Source organism: Colobus angolensis, unplaced genomic scaffold, assembly GCF_000951035.1.
Source record: "Colobus angolensis palliatus isolate OR3802 unplaced genomic scaffold, Cang.pa_1.0 Scaffold196, whole genome shotgun sequence".
Lineage (NCBI taxonomy): Eukaryota > Metazoa > Chordata > Mammalia > Primates > Cercopithecidae > Colobus > Colobus angolensis.
In genome coordinates this window covers 5,240,079-5,264,785 of record NW_012115110.1, presented here as the reverse complement: position 1 = coordinate 5,264,785, position 24,707 = coordinate 5,240,079, and the positions used below count along the sequence as shown (strand labels likewise).

The 24,707-nt window shown below is 38.9% G+C and overlaps 1 protein-coding gene across 2 annotated transcripts in view; it reads right to left on the bottom strand.

Annotated features, from left to right (window-relative positions):
• Positions 1–212: 212 nt before the first annotated feature.
• Positions 213–24,707, bottom strand: part of MTRR (5-methyltetrahydrofolate-homocysteine methyltransferase reductase) — a 31,987-nt gene continuing 7,492 nt past the window's right edge. For both annotated transcript variants that reach the window (XM_011940967.1, XM_011940968.1), the window contains exons 5-15: positions 22,346–22,724; positions 17,543–17,665; positions 15,782–15,935; positions 14,936–15,024; positions 12,083–12,263; positions 9,966–10,008; positions 8,454–8,640; positions 5,516–5,634; positions 4,398–4,490; positions 4,107–4,289; positions 213–1,427 (exon numbers count right to left, since the gene is read on the bottom strand). In XM_011940967.1, the coding sequence (XP_011796357.1) occupies positions 1,283–1,427; positions 4,107–4,289; positions 4,398–4,490; positions 5,516–5,634; positions 8,454–8,640; positions 9,966–10,008; positions 12,083–12,263; positions 14,936–15,024; positions 15,782–15,935; positions 17,543–17,665; positions 22,346–22,724 (1,696 nt within the window). In that variant the 3' untranslated portion in view covers positions 213–1,282. The remainder of the gene's footprint in view (positions 1,428–4,106; positions 4,290–4,397; positions 4,491–5,515; positions 5,635–8,453; positions 8,641–9,965; positions 10,009–12,082; positions 12,264–14,935; positions 15,025–15,781; positions 15,936–17,542; positions 17,666–22,345; positions 22,725–24,707) is intronic.

Here is a 24,707-nt window from a genome sequence, read left to right as displayed (position 1 = left end):
TTGTTGTATCTTATTAATAAGGAATATTGTTGTCTCTTTTAATGTTTTCCCCTTAAGTGTATCTTGGCTGATACAAACAACTTACACAAATAATTATGCATGTTACACAGTACTTGCTTAGTATATGTTCCTAACCCATATTTTTAGATTGGCTTCTATTATAAAATATATAATAATGAAAAGAAGAGATTAAACAGCCACAAAAATTTACATTTTAAGATTATGCCGTTTCTTTCAGATCTTTATTTCTCAAAAGGATCAAAAGCCTTCAATAGAAATTTTTTAAATGCCAAGCTATCAAATAAAAATACAATATATACTAGAACAGTGGAAAAAGGTTATCATAATCCTTTGTTATTTTGTTTTATTTGGGCAAATTATAACAGAGAATTAGATACTGGGAATCTAAAAATACAAGGATACTACTCAAGTCAGTATTTTAGGTACAGGACACAGCTCGAGTGGTATGAAGATGAAGAGTGTGGGAAAACCCAAAAATGTGCCAAGCAGCAGAAATAAAAGGAGTTTGAAAAGAGAAGAAAAAGGCTGTAACTTTTTACTAAACTATGTACCTACTGGTACCTGTAAGTTGAATGCAAATGTTCCCAAATTCTGAAATTGTGACTTAAAAAAAGTAATGGTGATAGATAAATCATATGTCAGAGTGAAATTTCAAAATACATTTCATATTTCCAGCATCATGAAAATAAATCCCTTTGTAGGCAATTATCCTAAAATATTTTTTATCAGAAATATAGCTCTAGTAACAAATAACCATTTGATAGTTATATAAACATGTAACAGATATGCTCTACATGTGTAATTTAAGTACATTAATATGAGCATTCTTTATGGGTATACATCATAAAAAAATAAATCATTTTCATATTTTTTTAAACGTTGGCACTGTAAATTCACACGAATGAGCTACTCAGTCAGTTTCCCTATTTCAGGAAGCCTTTGCATGGAAGGACAGAGTCTCTGTGAAGTTCTCCGGGAAGTCAAGGAGGCGCTGATGGGGACTGAAGGCTGCCTCAGCTCGGGAGAGCCCACAGGCAACAGGGCAGTTCGGGGAGAGTCACAGGCACAGGAAGGGCGTAGATGGAAGACATGTAAAATCAAATCAGGAAGTTTTGTTATATTGTTAAATGATCCAATCCCCGCTCCATCTCCTCTAAGAAATGCTAAAAGAAAATGTTCTTTTGAAAATTTAAAGTCCCGGCACTAGTAAAACTGACTTCTAGTACTTTCAAACAAGCTTAATTCTCTTTAATTTCTGGTTTTATGACCAAATATCCTGAAGATAGCGTTTTTCTTCTTTTAAAGTGGCCAGGGTTTTCATTGCTTCTAGTTTCTCAACTCCAATCTCTTTGCTTATTATTTCCACAAGGGCATCATGTACATCCTTGGCCATATTCTTAGCATCTCTAAAAAAGGAAATAATAAGATGATTGTTTACAAGCAGGCATTTTTACTAAATCCTCCTTAATTCACAAGTCTAATTCCCTTTGTACCACCATAGTTCTTCCCTCCCTCTTCTCGGAACATCTCACACAGATCTCCCAGCCTCACTCATGCCCAGGCCAGGCCTTCATCTACGGTGACTGTTGTAGGAGGCACAGCTGACCACACGGTTCTACAGATCCCAATCCTCCACAGGCTCCAGGTCCCGACAGCAGGCCAAGAATTTCCTAGGTGTCAGAGAAGCATCTGAGGCCCCACCTGGCTCCAGCCCACCTGCTGGCTCGTCCCTCATTCCCCGCCTTCCACTCTCAAAGCACACAGTAGACTCGTACTCCTGAAGGGAACCAGATCTCTTGCACACTTCTAGGTCTTTATGCACATACAATTAGCAACAGACACCTTTATCGAGGACTTAGTATGTGCCAGGTCCTTTTGAAGTGCTTCTACATCTTAACTCTTCAGTTTACAAGACAGCAGAGGTACCCCTCCTGGGCGCTCTTGCAGTGCTCTCTGGAACACTTCCGACGTTAGAAACGTCTGTTTATGTGCAGCTTTCTCACCAGGGAGTAAGCTGTTTGAGGGTAGGAAGTGTAACTCACTTATCCTCTGATACAGTTTGGATGTGTGCCCTCTCCAAATCTTTATGCTAAAATGTGGTTCCCAGTGTTAGAAGTGGGGCTTGGGGGGAGGTGTCTGGGTCATGGGGGCGGATCCCTCATGAATGGCTTGTTGCTATGCTCACTGTAATGAGTGAGTTCTCCCTCTGTGTTCCTGAGAGATCTGGCTGAGAGTGTGGCACCTCTCCCTACCTCTTGCTTCCTCTCTTGCCATGTGAGGTGCCTGTTCCCCCTTTGCCTTCTGTCAGAGTGGAAGCTTCCTGGGGTCTTCACCAGAAGCAGGTGCTGGCACCGTTTCCTGTACAGCCTAAACCATGAGTCCATTAAATCTTTTTTCTTTAGTCTCAGGTATTCCTCTATAGCAACACAAAAACCAATACATCCTCGTATCTATCGACATCTGAATGTGCCCAAGCACTCAGCCAGCACTCGGGTGTTTGCTGAATGAAGCAAAGTGTCAGACAAGATTCCACTATGTTAGGAACTGAAAATGTCCTGGCCCCTCACAGTGAAATTTCTTGAGAGGTGTCTGTGGTGGCTGTCTCACCTTTCTCAAGAGGCTCTCCCCTCCACTACTCCCAGGAACTTCTACCCCACAAGCCTGCTCCGCTGTCTTCTCACTTGACACATCAGCAGCACAGGCTCCTTCCCTGAGACAGCGCCCTCTTGGCTTTGGGACAATTTTGCTTCTTTGGTGGCTGTTCCTTCTGTCTATTTCATTCCCGCTTCCCTGACGGGCCATCATGTTCAAGTGACCCAGGGTTTCCTTCTGAACCCTCTGACCACTGCTATTAATGCTTCCCAGTGCATTTCACCAATGTGAAAAGTAAAGCACCAGTGATTGGGAGGAGTTATTTCTGGAATAATGTCTTAAAAGAGTCTGGACATTTAAGATATTCTCCAAGTTCTCAATTACCAGTTATCTGTGATCTGTACAACTGACTCTGCCTCTACTACTTAGAGGTGCATCTCTAAAACTCTGTATTTGACCACCAATGGCACTGTCCTCGCCAAACAAAACACACACCAAATACCACATTAAAAGCTAAGGAAAATGTAAACCAAAACAATGTCTAGAAGTTTTGCCCTTTATCGACCTAAAGCAATGTTTTTCAATTAGGAGTCAAAATCTATTGAAAGGACATGAAATCAACTTAGTAGCCAAAGCTAGCTTTTAAAGCAAACTAAATAAAATGGAAGAGAAATGATGAGAATGTGTTATAAAAACTAAACAGAAAATGTTAAGTTTTGTTTCATGAAACTTGTTTCAATTGTATTTATACATATGTTCTGGGTCATGATGCCAGTATTTTGTCTCCTGCATTACAGTTGAAAAAAACAAAAGAACCTGACTCAGAGAATGTGCTGAATCCCAGGAATGTGTTTGGATGAAAAAGTGCATTTCTTACTTCAAAAATTCTTTCTCACTAGCAGAAATTTTTTGAGTCTCATTAAAATAAGCAAATAAGTGTTAAACAATTTTTCTATGGCAATTATGGGTTTCTGTAACAGATCTTGCCTCAGAAAGTAGATCAAATTTAGTAACACAGAATGTTTCTGGGTTTTTGTCAACTTTATTACCACGAATTATGCCTAGAAGAAAAAGAATCCTAGTATCCACATTCTCAGGGTCAAAATCATACTTTTTCTTTCTTAGTTATTAATAGTTCACAACAGCACAAATCACCTATTCTTATATACAACAAAATCAATCTGGAGATTTCAATTCACATGATTAATGTTTTAACACGAGTGTAATTTTCAGAGGCGAAAAACAGGTATGTAAATGGCACCAAGAATGTACAATGCAAGCGTTAACTTTCACCACTATTTCCCTGATAATAACAACTTCTGGGCTAGCAAATATGTCGAAATCATTTCAGAACTGTTATTTCTATTCCTGTACTTAAGAATCAAATGTCTTATCCCTACATATCTAGATTATTGGCTTCTCAGTCCTTTGTTTCTTCTACAGACATCACCGATGGCCCTTTCCTACCCGACTTAGGCATGATAACGACTCACCCGCACACATAAATACGGCCGTTCTCGTGAAGGAGGATTCTCACCACCTCCTGGCCATGAAGCTGGATGTTGTCTTGCACATACTTTGCTGTGGCTTCCCCCTCCCCAACAGGAGCATCTCTTGAGAAGGAAACCTTTAGATGAGTTAAGATCCCATGCTTAAGGAAATGTCTGAGCTCTTTTCTGAAATATAATATATAATGGATCACTAAAAGGTTGTCAAGTTGAAAAAGTCTGAGAATTAGAATTGCACACTCAGTGGTTGAGTACAATACTAGAATTGTACAATACCTGAATAAATAATCCCTATCCTTATGCCTGCAGCCAAAAAACAACCACACTGCTCCAAAATTTCCATCTGGGTGTTGTTCTTGGAGTTTCTCTCTAAGTAGGAAACAAAAAAGTTTAGGTGTGTGATATAAGGAATATGTAAAACCAATCTCTTTCATTAGGAACTACCACCAACAAACTCAGACAGATTTGTAAAATCCACCTCTGCAGCTGAACATTCAGTCATTTAATTAGCATTTTACTCTCCACAGGCTGTCATGGCCACTCCAGCAGACACCACGCTACGCAAGTGTGTGGAGAAGCGGCTACATACGACATACACAAAATGAGGACAATGCAAAGTACCACACTGTGAGATCCAGAGAGAGTTCTACATTCCATAATATTAAAAGCAATTTTACGAATAAATGAACTCTTACTATGGAAAAGTGGCACAGGGCTGTGAAAGGTAGAATGTGTAACATGTCTATGAAATGATGAACACACTGATGAGACAGAGACATCTGTGATTACGCCTTTGCTTCCTTAAGGAAAAACTTAAAGTGAAGTAAAATAACTGTCCAGAGGACAGGACTCTACTGAGGAATAGTACCCAAGACTTGTGCATTAGTTCGCAAATATAAGCAGAAGTACAATTTTATTTTGCTTATTTCATATCAAATAATTCTGTTCTGATATAAAGTTACACTTATTAATATTCTGTTGAAAATTACTGTTGAAAGTTTGAGTTTAATGTTGAAACTTTTACTATAATTGGATCTGTTACTACCAATTTTATCCAATTAAGGGATAGATACAACAGCTGTATATCATCACAGTACGAAGGTGGCCCAGTATTTGTCCCCAACCACATATGCTATAAACCACCCTGTAGCTGAGGAAGGAAATACTACAAGTGCCACAGTCAAAAAAGGAAGTTCTAGTACAAAGCAAAATCTCTACTACATTGTGTGTTTCCTTTTCCCATGCTGACAAATTACGTCATCACACACTGAATACTAATTTTTTAAATAAAAACTTTACAATCAAAGTCCAATTATCCTAAAAACGACTGAAGAATCCAAAACGGTTCCTCAGGAATACATTTTCCCATTAGCCAAAAAAAAAAAAAAACATACCTATGTTGTAGGAACCCAATAAACGGTGCTATGCCAGTTCCTGGACCCACCATTATGAGGGGGATTGAGGGGTCATTTGGTAAGTGGAAACAATTTGTTGTTCGAGGAGAGATGGATATCTGAAATACCAAACCAAATGTGGTGAGCATGAAAGAAAACCTAGGAAAGAGTATATAACCAACACGACCTTTGCTAAACAAATCAGAAAGGGAAAATTCCCATCAAAGAAACATCACTAAATAGCAGCATTAGATTTTACTGAAACTATGAGCACATTTGTCACTACAGAAAGAGTTCATCTTGCAAATTTTTCTTTTCTATTGAAATAAAAAATGTTTTAAAAAATGATAGGCATTGTGTCTTTGAGGTAAAACACTAAAATAGACAATGATCAAATCATGTTTCTTGGTCCATGGATAAGATCTGCTTTCTGGTGGGCAGACAACAGTATGTATTATGGAGAAAGGTACCCTAAATATGAAGACAATAAAGATTAGCATCACGATGAGGTTGAAAAATTTTAAATAAAAGTCAGGCACCTTAAAAATAGATTAAGGGGCTGCTCCAAATATTCTAGATAATAGTGCTGTATTTGCTATTCTGGGTCCAATACTACCCAGAATTATTTTTGTCATAACTAAACAAATTATATAATTAACAAAATCTTTTTGTTAAAATTTCAAAAATATATTTCTGAATCAATCTGAATATGTTTCACTTCCAGTTTCACTGACATATGCAAAAGTCATAGTGAGTGGTACCGAGGTTTAAGAATGACAGGATTCCCCTCCACCTTGCTTGGCAATGTAATTGTATACATTTTAACTTTTAACTCAAGGAGAACTGTAGAAGTAATGAAGAGCCTGAACACCGTACCTTTTAAATGAAGGAATGGCAGAGCTGTATCTCATTACTGCTCTTACTTGGGAATGAAACTAGTTAACATTACATTTGCCTTATTCGCTTCATTCATTTAACAGATTTACTGAAAGTATTCACTATGACAGACATTAGGGATACAGAAATGAACAAAACAACACCCCTGTCTTTATGGAACTGACATTCTAGTGAGAGGAAAAGAAAATAAACACACACATTACCACACACATCCACAGAATGATGGGTAATGACTTCCTAATGTCTTAGGAAGCAAAATTACACAGGGTAAGGAAATGATGGGTGTGGCAGTGAGCTTGTAATTCAAACACCAATGCCAAAGAAGGCCCATGTCTACAGTGAGACCTTTGACCACGATCTGAATCAAGCTAGTTAGCCATGCCACAGCATATTCCTGGCAGAAAAGACAACACATGTGCAAAGATCCTGTGACAACAGCATACTTTCTATGTTTTGGGGCTCTCTTCCTCGAAGGCTGTGGTGCTGCTTCACTTGGGGGTCTATGTGGAGAGAGTATCATGGCAGATGGGAAGAAGAGAGACAATCTATGCCACACCCACAGGCTTAGTGCTCCTGCTTAGATGTGGCAGATGTCCTTCACACAGCCAGGCTGAACACCAGTGGCAGGGTTAATCTGTGAACAACTGTACTATCTGCCATAGGAAGGCAGGGCATGTGATAGGTCTTGCAAAGGTCAACATTCTCTCTAATTTGTAATAAAACATGGCACAAGCACAGGGAATTTCAGATAGTTTTAAATTATATCCTTCACATCTGCACTTCTACTGCATATAGATTGGATAGTCAATAAAAATCTGTTAAAATGGGGAAGGAAGGAGGAAGACAGGGAGGGAGAAAAGGAGGAGTAGGTGAAAGGCACTCATGCTTAGTGTTTATGATATATGATGGACACACATTGTTTTTAACGTTCTGGAGATCATCTGCTATCTTTATACAATCACCATGTGACATATACTTGTATATCAGCACTATAATATTTCTTCTCAAAAAATAAAGTTTCTATAAGGTTCCTAATGTTTTGATGTATAATGAATATACGATGTATAGTGAACACAGTAAAGTGCCTCCCTGTTCCAGAGAGCAGACTGGAAAAATGTCAAGTTAAAGGGCAACTTCAAGCAGCAATCATCCCTCATCCTCTCAAGTATATCCCAGGAAGTCCTAATTCCCCCTAAGGTCTATGAACATTTCGGCTCTAATAACGTAAAGAAACCAAACTTGTCCTAAGACAACACTCCAAGTGAATCACTGATTTCTTCATTACCATGAAGAAAGAGGACTTCATGATAAAGCCTGAAATGTTGCTTTATTTCAACCGTTCTTGTGGACAATTTTAAATTGTTCCCTACACACATGGTCTTGAAATTCTGCAGAGTGCCATATCAAAACATAAAAACAGGTGTCGCTAAGTCCAGGTGTAAAGTGTCCACAATCTGTTGAGAAAATCACATAACCTTTTACTCCTAGGTGTAGTAAAAGTATTTACCACCATGTCTTCTCAATAATGGCACAAATTCAGATGTCAGACACCACAGATAACAAAAGGAGAGAAACAGGGATACGGGAATCCTACTAGCCAAAATTGGACAATATAAAATTAATCCTTAGTTGCCCTCAGACTCCCAATGTAAAACTACTTATTTGAGAGGCAGTATACACCTTAAACATAAAATGAGACTGTCTCTCATCACCCTCTTTAAATACTTCTAGACTCTTCTCCACCCCTCCCTAGGCCGATGTACCAAGAATATCAACATAAAAGGTCTTCTTTTCCATGAATAGGACAAGCAAAGACCATACTATATAAAATTCATGTTTGACACATTCAGAAAATACACACACTAGTTAGAGAGTAAATGGAAGTAAACAGTTTCTGCTCTTGCAATAGAGATTTTAAAATTCAAGAACAGCATAAATGTTCTTATGACAGTAATGAATGATGTGGGCCAGACATTGTTTGTTTCTAATCAAACAAAGAGTATGAGTTAACAATGTTGAGGTGAAGGTACTAATTTCTTACCTTAGGAGCCAGGGCTATCCTGCTGTCTTCATGGGATGCATATGGGTTTGGCTGAAGAACGGAAGCAACCAACAAGGCCAGCCAGCCTGTGCACACTCCCTTCCGCAGGACCTCTGTTGGGGCAGTAGACAGAAATTCCACAACGTTGAAGACAAAATGGAGCTTCCCTGGGTGAAATAAACTTGAGCTGCAAAGATACACAGACAAGTTTTGAACTCGGTATCAGTGCGACTACACACATGGGTCAAACCAATCCTTTTTTCACTCAGTTTAGAAATATTTCCTTATAGGCTCTAATCTACCTTCCAAATCCTCATAGAGGAAAGCTATTATTACATAATTAAAAACTGCCCCCAACCCTCACACTCTCACACCCTACATTTTGTGTTATTCAAGAAAGTTTCCAATTTTATTTGCTTGTACTAGGACTAGATGAGATTTATAAAAAGTAATGTGCCCTAAGGATCCTCATGTAAAAGACTTATTCAGTCAATATTATAAAGACATTTTACCATGTGAAGAAATGGGGATAAATTCTAACAAATATCTATACATTATCTACCGGTAAGATGACAAAACTTGAAAGTGACTCAAGTATACACCCAGAAAAGAGAAAACTAAAAATTCAAAGTAAAAACATCTTTAAAAGACATCCCTACAAAAACAGATTCCTTTTCACATTACAGGGTATATAATGCAAAAGAACTTGAGTTCATTCTTAATTCCTTTTTCAACCAAAAGAATGGCGCACTTTCTCGTATTATTATTAATGAAAGGCAAAACAGAGAGCCAGACGGGGAAAACGGCAGAGGCTATGCAATGGAATGAAGGCCAGAGGAAGAATGCTACAAGCCAGTGCTCGTCAAATGTTTTTTTTGGTTTTGTTTTTTGAGACGGGGTCTCACTCTGTTGCCCAGGCTCAAGTGCAGTGGCGTGATCTCGGCTCACTGCAATCTCCACCTCCTGGGTTCACGCCACTCTCCCACCTCAGCCTCCCGAGTAGCTGGCGCCCGCCACCATGCCCGGCTAATTTTGTTTTTGTATTTTTAGTACAGATGGGGTTTCACAGTGTTAGCCAGGATGGTCTTCATCTCCTGACCTCGTGATCTGCCGGCCTCGGCCTCCCAAAGTGCTGGGATTACAGGCATGAGCCACCATGCCCAACCTCATCAAATGTTTTATAGTGGAACTTTTCTGTCTCCCCTACCTTCTGCTGCCATTCAGTGAAGGTGGCTGGGCACACCAACAGAGGAAGCATGTGGAGGAGCCTGAGACTCCCAAGTGGGGAAACAGTGCTGGGCCATTAGGAGCCACCCAAGATGCTAAATTCTATGAAGTCCCAGAGGACAGGAGCTCTGTGATTCTTCTTCTGCTTTATTATGCTTGGTACTGTCTTCCATAAATCAGCTAAGTTTTCACTGAATAAATTAGTAAACTCTAAGGATCTGGAAGTCTGAGTGCCATAAGATTTTGGAGAATGATGCTATATATTATGTGAATGAATATTAGTACCTTGCACACGAATATGGTCTCGGTTGGAGTTTAGGAAGATGTTCTAGAAAAAAATAAAAACAAGCAATTATTAATTCACCACTACTGAAAATAACCTTACTTAAAAAATAAAAAATCCACATCTTATTTAGAATACTCAAAATAAATCATGTTCTAGTTTTAAATCATAGTTAAGAGCATGTATAAATTCTTTGTGTTCAAGTAAAATATTACTAACTTTTTCCTCAATTTGTAAAGTTAAAAACCAGATAAGATGCATTTCCTTCCTCTTAAGTCAGTATTTCTATCCAAATGCTAAATTTTGAAAGCAAAGGCTCCTAGGAATGGGTACATGAGTTGGCTTCAGAGGCAAGAAGCTAAGCAAACTCTTATCAGGTATGTGCAGTTTTCCGCAGGGAGGTGTCCAGTTTTCAGATTTAAAATAAAGTCATGATCCCAAAAAGATTAAAGGCTACTCTTTCAAGAATCACTGAAAATACTTAGGCTTGAAGATTTTCCATCTTACATTTAAAATAATTAAAGTGTTTGGTTTTTAAAAAATTATCAAAAAAATTCAGTGATTTCAAAATACATAGGTATTCTTCCAAAAGCAGGTTAAATAAGCTGTATTTAAATACTGAACTATCCACTAATAAACTTTGAAATGTTTTATGTTTTGGTATGTTTTATTTTTAGCAGTTACTTAATTGAAAATTTGAAAAGGTCTATGTATAATGGCTTACAGTTTTAAACATCAAAATAAAGTTTAGTAGGGTGTTCAACTTAATATTAAGCTTTAGATATTTTAATTTTTCTTAAGGAAATTAGAAAATAGTATAATTTTTTATAAGTCCCAATGACTTTAATTTATTTATATAACTATGTAATATGTGGTATTGTTACAAACATTCTAAAAGGTAACAAAAAATCTATGAAAAGAATTGAAATAAATTAGTATATGATAAGAGAACTTTCCAATACTACTTAGAACTCCCCACCCTGTGTTCTGTCATCCTAATCCTGCTGATGGTTCCAAAGACTTCACTGGAGAGGGTGACAGGGCCAGCCTAGGACAGGATGGCGAGAAGAGCAGCCTCATTCAGCAACATGGTCTTACCATTTTGGGGAGGTCCTAAGGGGAAAGAACACTAAGAAAAAGGAGGAGAAATCAGGCCCTGACTTGCAGAGGAGGGTGCCTTTAAAGGTACTAGGCATCGAAAAGGATCTTGCTGGCCTAAGAGTAAAAAGGAAAATACACATTTTGGTGCCACCAAAGAAAAATGCAAATGTTAAAGGCATGACTACTTACCACTACGGGAAAGGAGATGACAAAATTATAAGCACAGGAAAGTAATAAAGGCTTTGAAGTCCTATAAAGCACCTAGTCTTCACCCCAGTAAGCATTTTCAATCCCTTCCTGAGAGCCACAGAGAGGCCCCCTGGACATCAACTGCTCAGGGAAAATGCTTAGGTCTCTTCTGTTGGAGTATGAGGACTAGAAGAGTCACTGTGGGCAAAAAAATGGGTTACCTTTCATCTGAAATGGGATGGTTCTCTGCCTGGCAGTATCATGAATATGTCGACTTGCACTGGTACGACACAGTCCCCTTTTGCTCTTGAAGGACCCTCGATCTGGACTGGCTGAGATGGGGGCATTTCTGCATTCTGCACACAGCACAGACTGCATCAACTTGCTCTATCAATTCAATATGATGTTCATTAGCTTTGAAAAAGATAACTTTTTAATAAAAGCTCATTTTTAGACATTTAGCTAAATAACCTTTCCGAAAAAAGTTAAATTAGAAAAGATGCTCAATTCTGAGGCAAAAAAAGAGAATAACAAGTGACTCTACTAAGAGAGAAAATGATAGTGACACTGCTGGAAGGAAAAAAAAGAAAAACCAAACATTTGGAAGGGGAATTCTGTGACTTCTGGAAGGGCACACAGATGTCACAGCACCCTGAGAACAAGATATAAGACGTTTGCTTACCAATCACCACCATTCATTTAGATGTATTCTTTATGCATAGAATAAAAAGGGTAAGACAAGAGCAGCAAATTTTCTTTACTACAGAAAGGTGGCCCGCCTATCAGCGCACGAACAGCCACCACGGTGCTTGTGAAAGCGACCACTCACCAAGCAGGAGACTGAGCGGTGGCTGGCAAGAAGGGAAAGCGAGGAGGAGATCCAACAAGCAGGCACAGGCATCTCGTACAAAGCGGCTATAATCGGCTGCCCCTTGTTTACTGCACAGCTCCTGTAGCCTGCGCTTTTCAGCACTGTCGCTGGTATAGTCCACAAGGGCTCGCAAAAATGCCTACAAAAAGGAGCCCACCTTAAATTATGACACAATTTGTGGGTAGAGCTATTAGAATACTCAGTTCAGTGTCTGCCTGGGGATGCACCCAATTACCCAAGAAAAAATGAGAAAGCCACTAGGAGCTATTGTCAGGAGGAGGGAATTTAATTTACCATTTGCTTTAATGTTGATCTGTTAGAAAAATTTCACAATGTAAATAAATAAATTAAAAAAATAAAGTTCTGAATCCCAATTTTCAAAGTCTAAACTCCTGAACAAAACATCAAACTTGCTAATAAGAATTTTTTATTTCAATGCAATTACAAACTATTAATTACACGCAGACATAGCTTATTTCTCAAGGGCTCTTTAGGAACAAAGCACTTCAGTCATTATTCGTATCAAATGTTATGTGAAATGCTAATGGGTACTGCTACTTTAAATTCCATGGCTCAAGATGATTGTGTCCTGGACTTCCTCAACAGGGAGGACAAAATCACTGTTCCCAAAGGAGTCACAGGTTTCCAAAGGTTTAGCTGAAGAATCTCTGTCTAAAATACCAAGACACTAACAAATTACACCAAATGCCAAACTCAGTGTTGAACAAAAACAAGGACTCAGGAAACGCTGCTGAATGGACGCCCCAAATCTCTGCTCAGACTTTTTGGAAGATAATTAAAAAATCTACCAATAACAGTTTGTAAATTCTAAAGCCAATACAATCTTCTAAATTAAAAGCTAAAACGGTGACAATTTTAAATCCTTTAACATACTTTTTTCACTTTAGAACTACAAAAACTTTATGGTACTAAAACAGGAAATACTGCACTGTTTTTGGAGAACAAGCTGACAAACCTAACAAACATTGTTACAATTTAAAATGTAAATATTTTTAAAACAGCAATTCTACTCCAAGGAATTTGTTTCACAAATATACTTCAAGTAAGTGTCCAAAAATTAATACAAGAAAGTTTGCCTTTCTTTTTTAATAGTGAAAAAGCGAAAATGACTCAATTGCCCATAATTATATCAACAAATAATGGTGTATCCATAGTATCCATTAAAACTCTTTGCAGGGCCGGGCACGGTGGCTCACGCCTGTAATCCCAGCACTTTGGGAGGCTGAGGCGAGTGGATCACAAAGTCAGGAGATCGAGACCATCCTGGCTAACACCGGTGAAATCCCGTCTCTGTTAAAAAATACAAAAAGTTAGCCGGGCAGGGTGGCGGTGCCTGTGGTCCCAGCTACTTGGGAGGCTGAGGCAGCAGAATGGCGTGAACCTGGGAGGCGGAGCTTGTAGTGAGCCAAGATTGCACCACTGCACTCCAGCCTGGGCAACAGAGCAAGACTCCATCTCAAAAAAAAAAAAAAAAAAAACCAACTCTTTCCATCCTGAAATACACAGATTCTTGATTTAAGTTAAAAAGGCAAGTTATAGAACAGCACATATAATATGGATCCCCATATTTTCCTCAGGAAAGCAAAATTCAAGTGTTAACTCTGAGGGTTTGATTATAAAATACTTTGGTTTCCTAGGTTATTTCTGTATCCAGAATTTTTCCAATGAGTATACTATTTTTGAAAAAAAAAAAAACCCAAAGATACATATATATACACACAAATATATATACACACATATATATACACACACATATATATATATACACACACATACATACACACACACACTTTACACATATTTTAAAAGCAGTAGAGCTGAACCAAAATTGTGACTCAATCGGTAAGCTTTCATCACAGTAAATTAATTCTAAATTTACTTAAATTGCATCTCGAGCTGATTACCAGGAAAGGAAGATGGAAAAAAATATATATATATCACATATATACACACACATACACATATATATTTAGAGACAGCTGAGCCTCTCTCTAAAGTAGTTTACTCATCCAAGACTAGAAATGCGATAAACACATTAATAAAATGACACGAAAACCACACTGGGGAGATGGTGGCCTAATTACAACACTCTCTATGCTCACTGACGATACAAGTGTGGCAAGGGAGATGTGAAAAATTTTAGCCATTAATAGCCACTTCAGGGAACTGGTTAGAAGAAATCAGTTACAAGCAGTTTTAAAAAAACAGTTCCTGGTACAATACTGACATCTAGTGGATTGTTCTACCTCCAAGTTCATCTAAAAATTGATTATTACCTACCAAAACCCTTCTATTTTTCCTGAAGCATTCTGTTACAGCAATAAATAGTTACATAGTATTACACAAAGGAGGTCTGAACAACTGTAGGAAGTTGCAAGTGGTGGTGGTGGGGAATCCTAAGCTCTCATTAGCTTTCTGTCACCAATTAAAGCAGCAGTAGCAATGTGTAACAGTAAACAAAACTCCATCTTACAAAACATTGCTACACAAGGTCAACTGCAGTCACTTCCATCACTGTGGAATGTGCTACACAGTTAATGACAAGTAAAAATAAGACTAAGAAAAAGCCCTATTTAAACAACTTCATTTCAAACAAAAATTTAAATGCAAATATAACATAAAAAGATTTGTATATGATAGCACACACCTTTGGGAACTAATATTAAAAACACGCTATCAAGATCATATTTTTTAAGACTGCAAAGGGCAGATTCTAGATTTGTTTAATCAATCCTAAACAAAGCTAAGCATATTTTAAAATAGTTACCTGAAGAAGAGAGAAAAAAATACCTTTTTAGGAATTGCTCGGATTTCAAGACACCAGGTAAAAATGAACTGGAGAGAACATCTTGCAGGTATATGCTGGGGTAAGGCAGCTCCTTTTCAGGTAAAGACGAGAAAGGGGTTCATGACATAGAAGATAAAGAATAAAATGTTTTACACATTCCCCAAAACACAATTACTGTAGTACTTTACAGCACATCAAAGTGCAATATGACTTGTGGCAATGTTTATTCAGTCAAAAAAATTCCCCAAAATGAATACAGTAAACAAAACTCCATCTTACAAAAAAATAAAAATAAAAGACTATAAATTCAAGATAGGCCATATAAAAGAAAGGAAAATTATTTAAAATTAAGAAACAAAAAGCTAAAAAGATAGCAGTAATCCATTAGCATTATTATTCTCAAAAAATCAATTTAGGACTAATTTGAGATTCTAAGTAAATAATATATTTATATTTTGAAAAATAAATAAATTATGGATAAAGCAACTATTTTATATAATAAATGAGCAAAAACAAACATACTATGAGAAGTAAACATAATAAGAAAAGAATTTTTTTAAAAAACCTAGGCCAATGCTTCTCAAAAACTACATTTACACTCATTTTTCATGTCCACAAATGTCCAATAATCAGAACATCCATTATCTTCTTATTCAATGTAATTAACATGAAAGTTCAGAAACTAGCAATACCAGTGTATGCCTGTGTTCCCGGACCCCGATGCACAGCTGAGCCCCAGGCATCTGTGCGGCCACCACACAGGACACTGAACCTTAGAGCCACACTCTCACCATCAGCTCCAGTCCACTGGCCCACAATACCCTAACGTCACAGCAGCAGGGCTGTACCTTTCTTCTTTGTGTCTGTCTTTATTTTCAAAAGGACGTAGTGCTTTCTTTTATCTTCAAGCTGCAGTCTTTGGAGTAGGCTTTGTACCTCAGAATCACTGTTAGGACAGATTACACTGAAGGCATCTCCAGGCTGATAGGAAAAGTCTGTTTTCTAGAGAAGAGCCAAAATGAAAAACAAAAAAAAATCCATTATATGTGTTACATAGTTTAAGCTATAGGGTAACAAAAATGTAGTTTTCAATATTATGATTTTAATATATGAACTCAGAAAGAAAATAGAATTTCAAAAAAAAAACACACAATTTTAAAAAGCTCAACTAACCAAATAAACATACTTTCATTATTATCAGTTACTATTAAAAAGAAATCTGGTAGTTATCCAGTGTTTCGCCTTTTATCATTGCATACTTAAAGAATCGAAGTCAGACCTTCTTTGTTCTCTACAAAGTAAGGTCCTATGGCGTTTTCAATAACCCATGTAAAGATAAAAATCCCTCTTACAAAAACATACATGTACACACACATGAAAACATACATTATGACCAAAAGAAATTAATTATGATCAAAAGCATTGGTTTTCAATTTTCTTCTCCTTACTTCACTCTTTTCCTTTAGGGGACAGGAAAGGGTACTTTATTTCCTTAAGTATAAAACATTACACCATCTGGCTTGATACTGGCTGTGAGCAAACATGGGCTGAAAAAGCCACCACTTCCCAAGTCAAGTCTATTACTAGGCCCATTGCCTCTAAGCCCTAGAGTGATACAGATGCAGGCTACGGCTCTGGGAAGGAGCCTCTCACAACGACACAAGCTCACATTTCTTGCCAACAAGGGAGACAGACTGGATTAAGCACAGACCAACCCTTGCCTCTTTATGACAGAAATGTAAAATACCAGAACAAAAAATATTTCGGTGTACATAGTATTACTATTTATAGATGCAAAACCATTTAGTTTTGACACATTATATTTCTTTTTTTCTGTTAGGAAGTTCAATTAAATCTACACAGACAGCCTTAATGTGCCCTTGCTTTTCTGAAAGAACCCACTTAACCTCTCAAGACTTTCATGAAATCAAGGGTTGAGCTAAATGACTTTGAAGAGGTACTCAAGCACTTATTTTAGGATTGTCAGTCAGTTTCTTAACCTAAGGTCAATGGATTCCAGCAGGGTGTGGAGGGTGGGCAGGGGGCCCATGGACAGGGTGCATAGAGGCACATCTCAGACTAAAACTGTATGTAAATGTTTCTATATACAGTGGGCCCTCCATATCCTCAGGTTCTCCATCCTCAGAATCAACCAACCCTAGATGGAAAATATTTGGGAGGAAAAAAACAAGAAAAAATAACAGTAAAAATAATGTAAACTTAAAAATACAGTATAGCAACTACTAATATTGTGGTTACTGTAAGTAATCTACAGATGACTTAAAGTATAGGGGAGGATGTGCACAGATTACATACAAATACTATAACATTTTACATAAGGGATTTGAGCTTTGAGGATCTGGATATCTGAAAGGGGTCCTGGAACAAATCCTTCAAAGATACTAAGGGACAAGTGTAATCATTTTTCGGGAGACCTCTCGTTAATATAACCAAGCACCACGCAGCTCGGCGTACCTAACCCAGCACCACGCAGCTCGGCGTACGTAACCAAGCACCACGCAGCTCGGCGTATGTAACCAAGCACGACACAAGTCTTTCTGCACATCTTGACAATATTACTGTGCTGAGAAATAAATTTTGCAACTTACTGAAATGTCCAATTCTACCAGCAGAGTGGTTTTTATGGCATCATTCGTAGTAAGTTGAACTGCCTTTGAAATTGGAACTTGAAAAATTGGATCTGCTGAAGTCACAGATGCTTGGCTTTCCTCCTTTAGAAACAAATCGGACAAAATATAAGTGCAATTTTCAATTATACCCTTCTTTCACTTAGTGACTATGCAAGATCCACAGGGACTTGCAAAACTTCCTGGCTACTTAGTATTCATTTCCAAGGTAAATCAGTGCAGACATATGGAGCTAGCTTTTCAGAAGAGAAGCTCGATTCTATTTCAAACTCTCTATCTATTAGACATTAGAATTTCTGAAATACACATAGAAAATACAAAATACCGGCATTCTCACATAAAGACCTAGTAGTTTTCCTAATAAACTATGTAAAGGGAAACAGTATGTATGCAAATGTTTCAGGAAGGAGAGGAGATCTTAAAGGATGTGAAAGATGTTTAAGAATGCAACCTGTGTGTGTGTGTGTGTAGATGGTCACAGGAACCCCCTAGTGTGGGGTAATGCTGTTCATATGGCTGCTGAAATATGGCTTGTGAAATATGGCTAGTGTCACTAAGAAACAGAATTAATTTTAACAAATGTTCATTAATTTAAATTTAAGTAGCTATATGTGGTTAGCAGCTCTTGTATCAGACATAGTAGGTCTCGGAAAACTGCAAAAAATCCCAATTCTTTATAATACTCCCTACTCCTTTTCTATATTCCTAAGTTTAAAAACAAAATATTTTAACAGTACTTGTCAATTAATCATGGATAAGTGGCTATATGGGAAAGCTGGGATGAAGGTCAGTTCTGGGTGTCTGGGGTGTGGGGGTACTGAGATGTACCCCTAAGAAGACTGCCTTCTGCAAAGGCTATGGCAGTGCTGACAATGACTATCTCTGCCACCTGCAAGAACCACTTCAGCATTCTCATGTCACACCTTGCCCCTGCCCACACCTCCTTTCAGAGGCAGCCCACATCCAATGTCTCATCAATGACTACAAAGGTCCAGCCTCTTTGTTCCAACTCAGGACAACTCTGAAGACCCACCAGCTCCAGAGAACCCTATGGGATTGGCTGAGGCCTTTGCAGAGACTGCACAGCAGCTCAGCTTCTTTCTGTGCCCAATCCTGCTTCCATCCCTCCATGCCCAAAGATGATGCTGTCAAGAGGATGCCCTAAAAACATCTCCTTGTTTGACTCCTGGAACCAGCCTGTGACAGTCAGTGCCAGGGTAGCCTAGGAAAGATGCTAAAATGGAGTTTGGAGCTGGATCATCTACCTGGTTGACAATGAGAACACCACACTAGTGAGAAAGCAGACAGACGGCACCGGCACACAGCAACAATGCAACCATTAAGTAGCAGGGAGAGCCAGTGGAAGCAAATGCATTACCTTGCAAGATCCATCAGGTGCTTGAGAACTATGGAGAAATAGAAGAGAAGACTGGTGGGACTTGGGGGGATACTGCTAAACTTCACTCACACTTGAAAAAAATGCAAAAAGCTTAAATGATGAACCAACAATTAAGAACTAAGTATAAAAGCCAGGGGACATCCATAGGAGCTTAGAAAGACACAGTCATCTCATACAGCTCATGACAGCAAAGGCAGAGAAAGCCAAGGACTAACTGGGAAAAAAAAGTCTTGAATACCCAGATTCCCTTTAAAATCTTGACTACCCGGAATCCCTTAAAAATCTTGACTACAAAGAATCCCTTAAAAATCTTGACTACCCAGATTCCCTGAAAAATCTTACTACCCAGATTCCCCTGAACTCTTTGAGCCTGCAGATGCGGCCAGTCCTTCCCACGAAGAGTAAGAACTCCCTTCTCACATCTGGATGGTGTAGGGACCTCTGCCCACAACATATGCCTGTGCCCCCACTACCACACCCCATCCCCTCTCCTGGTTGCTAGACCAATAACTGGGGTTGTTGTGACACACTCGGCCACTAAAGCACTGGGCCAGTTAAGGAAGGTAAGGGACTAACCCCTAAGAAAGTATAGGACAGAGCACTATGCCCCCACAGGAGCCAGGAGAGTATGCACACGACAGACAGCTGAGGTCCTACATTGAGGAGGGCAGAACACAGATGCAAAAAATGAGCAGCTCAAAAAGGCACTGGATCAATCCTTACAATGAAAAGAAATCAAGGAGACATGTAAAGGGAGCTGTAGGCAGCTGCTCCAATAAAAACGACCCTTTGCCCTGTTTCCAGACCAGCAACCCACTGACTGTAGGAGAGAAGAGGTCCCTAGGAGGAGGGACTGTGTGACACTATAGAAACTTCTGCAGTCCTTCTCCCAAAGGGGAAATGTACACTGGGCTAAGAGGAATGTGCAGGCATTCCAGGGTCTGTGAAGAGGGGGTTCAAATGAATGTTGTTACCCAGGGACTCAAAGTGTCAGCACAGCTCGTCTATGACAGCAAGGCACATGGGGGGCAGGCGGTAAATGGAGTCCTGGCCCAGGACCCCCAGTGGCCACTCAGCAGCTATCACAGAGCAACACTGAATTCTTGGCCTCTGACATAAGATCTATCATCATGGGGAAGGCCAAGAAGAAGTCTCTGAATTTGACGCCATCCTCCTCCCTAAACACCGAGATAGAACAAGAGAAACAAAAGAGCATCCTGAGAGAAATGACATCCTTAAAAAGCTGATGGACACAGGGGATGGTCTCTCATATCTCCATTTAATTCACCAGTCTGACCACTGCAAAAACCACACAAATCCTGGGGGATGACCCTGAACTACTGGAAACTCAAACAAGTAACGGGTCCGCTGTAGCCCCTCTGCAAGCTGGTTTTCCTTGACAGAGTAGACTCGCATGGCCTCAAGTACAGGGACAATGATTTAGTCAAAGTGCTCCTTCCCAACCCTATCACTAAAGAGGATCAGAAACAGTTCACTTTGAGTTGGAACAATGTATACATTTACAATTATGGCCCAGGGCTCTCATAAGTCTGCCTGCTGTTATGAGTCTGAATAAATGTGGAACACCTGCAAAGCACCACACTAACCAGCTTACTCTATCAGGGGCATTGTGCTATCTATCAGACTGAATGAGCAACGAGAAGTGGTCAGAATACTGGAATCCTTGGTAAGACCCATGCCCTATGCAATTTAAGGGCCTGCAGTGTCAGCACAATTTTTAGGGTTCTAACAGTTTGGTGCATGTCAGGACATCCCCTCCCAAGTAAAGGCCACACTAGTGCACCTTGTACCTCACTTCTCCTAGACAGAAGCAGAACCACTGCTAAGTGTCTTTAGGATCTGTGGGTAGCACATCCCATACCTGAGAGGACTGCTGAGACCCAAATACCAGGTGACAGAAAAGGTCACCAGCTTTGCGTGGGGCCCAGAGCAGGAGAGGGCTCTACAGCAGGTCCAAGTGACGGTGCTTGTTAACAGGTCCTGCTGCTCTACCACGCAACCCAGAAGACCCTCTGGTTATAAGAGATAATACTTCCGCATGGGAGAAAGGTACCATATGGGGCTGACTGAGGCCTCTGTTGAGACTGCATCGCTTCCAACCCCTCTGTGCCTCAAGGCGATGGTCCCAAGAGGATGCCTACAAAACATTCTTTTTTTCCCAAGTCTTTACTCTCTCAGTATATTATTTCATATTTACATTGTCTCCCTTAAATACTTCAGATTTGTTAAATCTTTTAACTACATTATTAACAACTGAAGTCTATTTAATGACATTTTCTATCAAGAAAAAACCTAGAAACCGTTTTTGTTTTTGAGATGGAGTCTCACTCCGTCGCCCAGGCTAGAGTGTGGTAGTGCGATCCAGCTCACTGCAACCTCCGCCTCCTGGAAAAAACCCACAAACTCTTAACAGATCTTCCTCCTAACTTAAAAAAAAGGCATACATTGTGTCTGTTCCCAAACCAGACTGAGATACACTTACTGCAATTACCTCACTAAACAATTCACAAAATAATGAAGTACAAGTGCAAAAACAATAGCCCATAGTTTATACACAAAATCATACTTGTAAGAAAGTTTTAGAAAGACACTATAAAAGATGCTAAAAAAAATTGCTATCATACAAGGTGTCTACAAATAGTGCTAATATACAAGACAGATGCTGCATCCAAATTATTTCTTAAATGTCTACATCTGTCTTCATTAAAAAAAGAGAACAAGAAACTAAAACTGGTAATAACTGCAGTAAGGCTGTGGTTTTTGTAAGAAAAGTCCATGTGGAATTCCAAACAGCCACTCAACAGAAAGAGGACTTAGCTCTGGAAACTTATTTTAAGCAGGTTAGAAAAAACTTCAGGGTACCATACACTGACTATGGCGAGAAATTAGCTATTATGCAACGTGATACTCAACTAACTGCCCATACAACTTACCTCTGTTTGACTCATCTAAAATGAGAAACCAAGTTGTTAGTTCTTCAAAATAATGACGAAACTGAGTTCTTAACTATTTACTTCTTTAAATATAGAAGTAATAATACAAGACCTTTTGTAATACCTGGGTGGGAAAACTTTTACTGGAAGGGGCCAAATGCTTTAGGCTTTGCAGGCCCCTGTGGTCACCATTAACTCTGCCATTGTAGCTCAGAAGCTGTCACAGACACTACCTAAATGAATACGCATGGCTGTGTTCCAGTAAAATCTATTTACAAAAGAAATGTGCTGGGCCACATTTGGCCAGTAAGCCATAGTTTGTTGACCTCTCTTCCAATGTAATAATTTAAAAGCCCAAAGCAAACATCCATGATTAAAAAGCATCCATAGCATAAAGAAAAACTTGCTTACCTGGCCAAGAGACTCCTGCAGATGTACCTGCAAATATTCTGGGGGTAAAGCAGGAACATTCAGAGAGGCTTGCGAGAGTGGGGGTACCGAACGGGTAAGTGAGGACTCAAAGTCTTCAATTAAAACATTGGATTGGTTGCTGTTCACTGCATTTTGCTTCAAAACCTCAGAATCCTTTCTTCCTGAATCATCGAATCTCAGAAGCTCGACTTGTGATTCAATGTGTAGCAACTCTGACTTCACAAGGTCTGTCCTCGAGGACGCAGGTGATGCCACTGGGGGTGTGCCACTTATCTCCTCTTGTCCTCTGCTTGACCTAAAATGCTCTCTGAGGGCCGGCCAGAGTCCAGCAATCCATGGCTCAACCACAAGTTCTAAACTGGACGGTAAAAACAAAGGAAAAACAAAACACATGCCTAAGTTCTCCATCTGAACGCAGAACAGGATAATGACAGTCTGTCCACTTGGCAAAGTATGCACTTGTTAGAAACACTATGAAGACCATTCGGCGTTCAAAAAATGCTTCACGATTAAGTTTTAAAAAGCAGGATATATTATGTGTTCATTAGCACTTCAGCTAAAAACATGAGTATGTATAAAGGTAAAAGAAATGAAGAGGGATAGGAAAATATTCTAGTAATAGGAATGATAGGAATAGAATTCCTCTTAATGTCCCAGAATTGGTAAACTTTATTTTAAGAAGATACAATTTTAAATAGGCATGCTAATGCTAACAGAACTTAACCAAAATTCAAGCCCACCATAATGCTGCAAATGCGCATTCCATCAATCAAATGCACCTTTTCTTCTTCTGCCTAGCCAATTTACTGATCTTTTTCCTACAGATTAAAATATCACAAAGAAATCACTACAGATTAATGCCAAGTCCTTAGACTAAATAAATAAAGCCTTTCTCTCAGTCCTGAACTATTTTATTTATTTATTTATTTATTTTTATTTTAGTAAAATTCCCAGGGAAGCTGACAACAGGAGAAAAAAAAAAAGCAACCATCCTTTGGGAAAGTTGAATTCATCATAAATAGATTGTTTTAAATGTGGCAGTCCACCTACTATTAACAAATGATGATAACAACAGCCATTCCCTGAATAGAGAAGTAGAATCAGTGGATAAGACCGTGTCAGGGCTGTGGAAATAACACCACTTTCAATCACAACTCAAAGGAGGTTCGATTAAATTCTAATTCCTAAAGCGAAATGAATATTAAGAGGACGCACATTTCAGGCCTGTGTCTCATCATGACTCAGGCTGTCATTTCACTGTGCTCGGTAAGTGCTCATGTAGTACACTGCTCAAAATGCGGTTATACATTAGATCTGCCCTGAGGAGCCTTTGTGAAAACAAGTTTATAAAATTACAGGTTCAGTAATAACAGCTACATTTAAAATATCACTTTCATAACTCAGAAATATTAAGGTGATAATATGCGTAACCATGAAGAGAGCTAACGTTCACTAAGTGTTTACTACATGATGACAGGCACTCTTCTAAGAGGACAACATGTATTAATCCGTTTGATTCTACCACGAAGCTTACACAGTAAATAGATTACTGTTATCTACTGCATAGAGGCAAAAACTAAGGAACAAAAAGCTTAAGTAATTTGACCAAGTTCTCAGTCGGGAAGTGGGGGATCAAGGATTGGAACCCAGGTATTGGACTCAAGTGTGCATTCGTAACCCCATTTAGTGTGGTGGTATGCACATCAAGCAAGAATGTCTTGAAAATATCTTTGTTTCAGAAAAAGGAAAAATTGAAGTAAGGTAGTTAGGTTGAAAAATCTAAGCAGTGTAGTCTACTGAAATATAGTCAAGCATTTTAATACTTACACCAATAAATCAACAGAGAAAATGAAAGCCTTTGAAGAGAAGTGGAATATAGATGAGTGATGGGCCTAATGGTAATGGATGACACAAGCTTTACATTAACAGTTAAACACAGCCCATACCAGACTGAGCATTTAATGTCAATGAACTTCTGGCAAAAGACAAACACTCAACATAAAGGTACAGAGCTAAAAGTGAATTCGCAAAGAAATGTCACAAAGCTTTGTCACAATCAGGAACAATATGTGTACTGGGGATGTGGAAAAAACCCACAGCATCACAGCTGAAAGGAAAGACGGAAGAAGTGGGCACGAGGGTGAGTTCAGCAGAAATACAGTATGCTGAAAAGCAAGACATTTGCTGAATTTGTCATTTTCTCATAAACAGATTTTTCAGTAACATAGTGAGAGAAAATTAAATTAGCCAGGCGCGGTGGCTCAAGCCTGTAATCCCAGCACTTTGGGAGGCCGAGATGGGCGGATCACGAGGTCAGGAGATCAAGACCATCCTGGCTAAC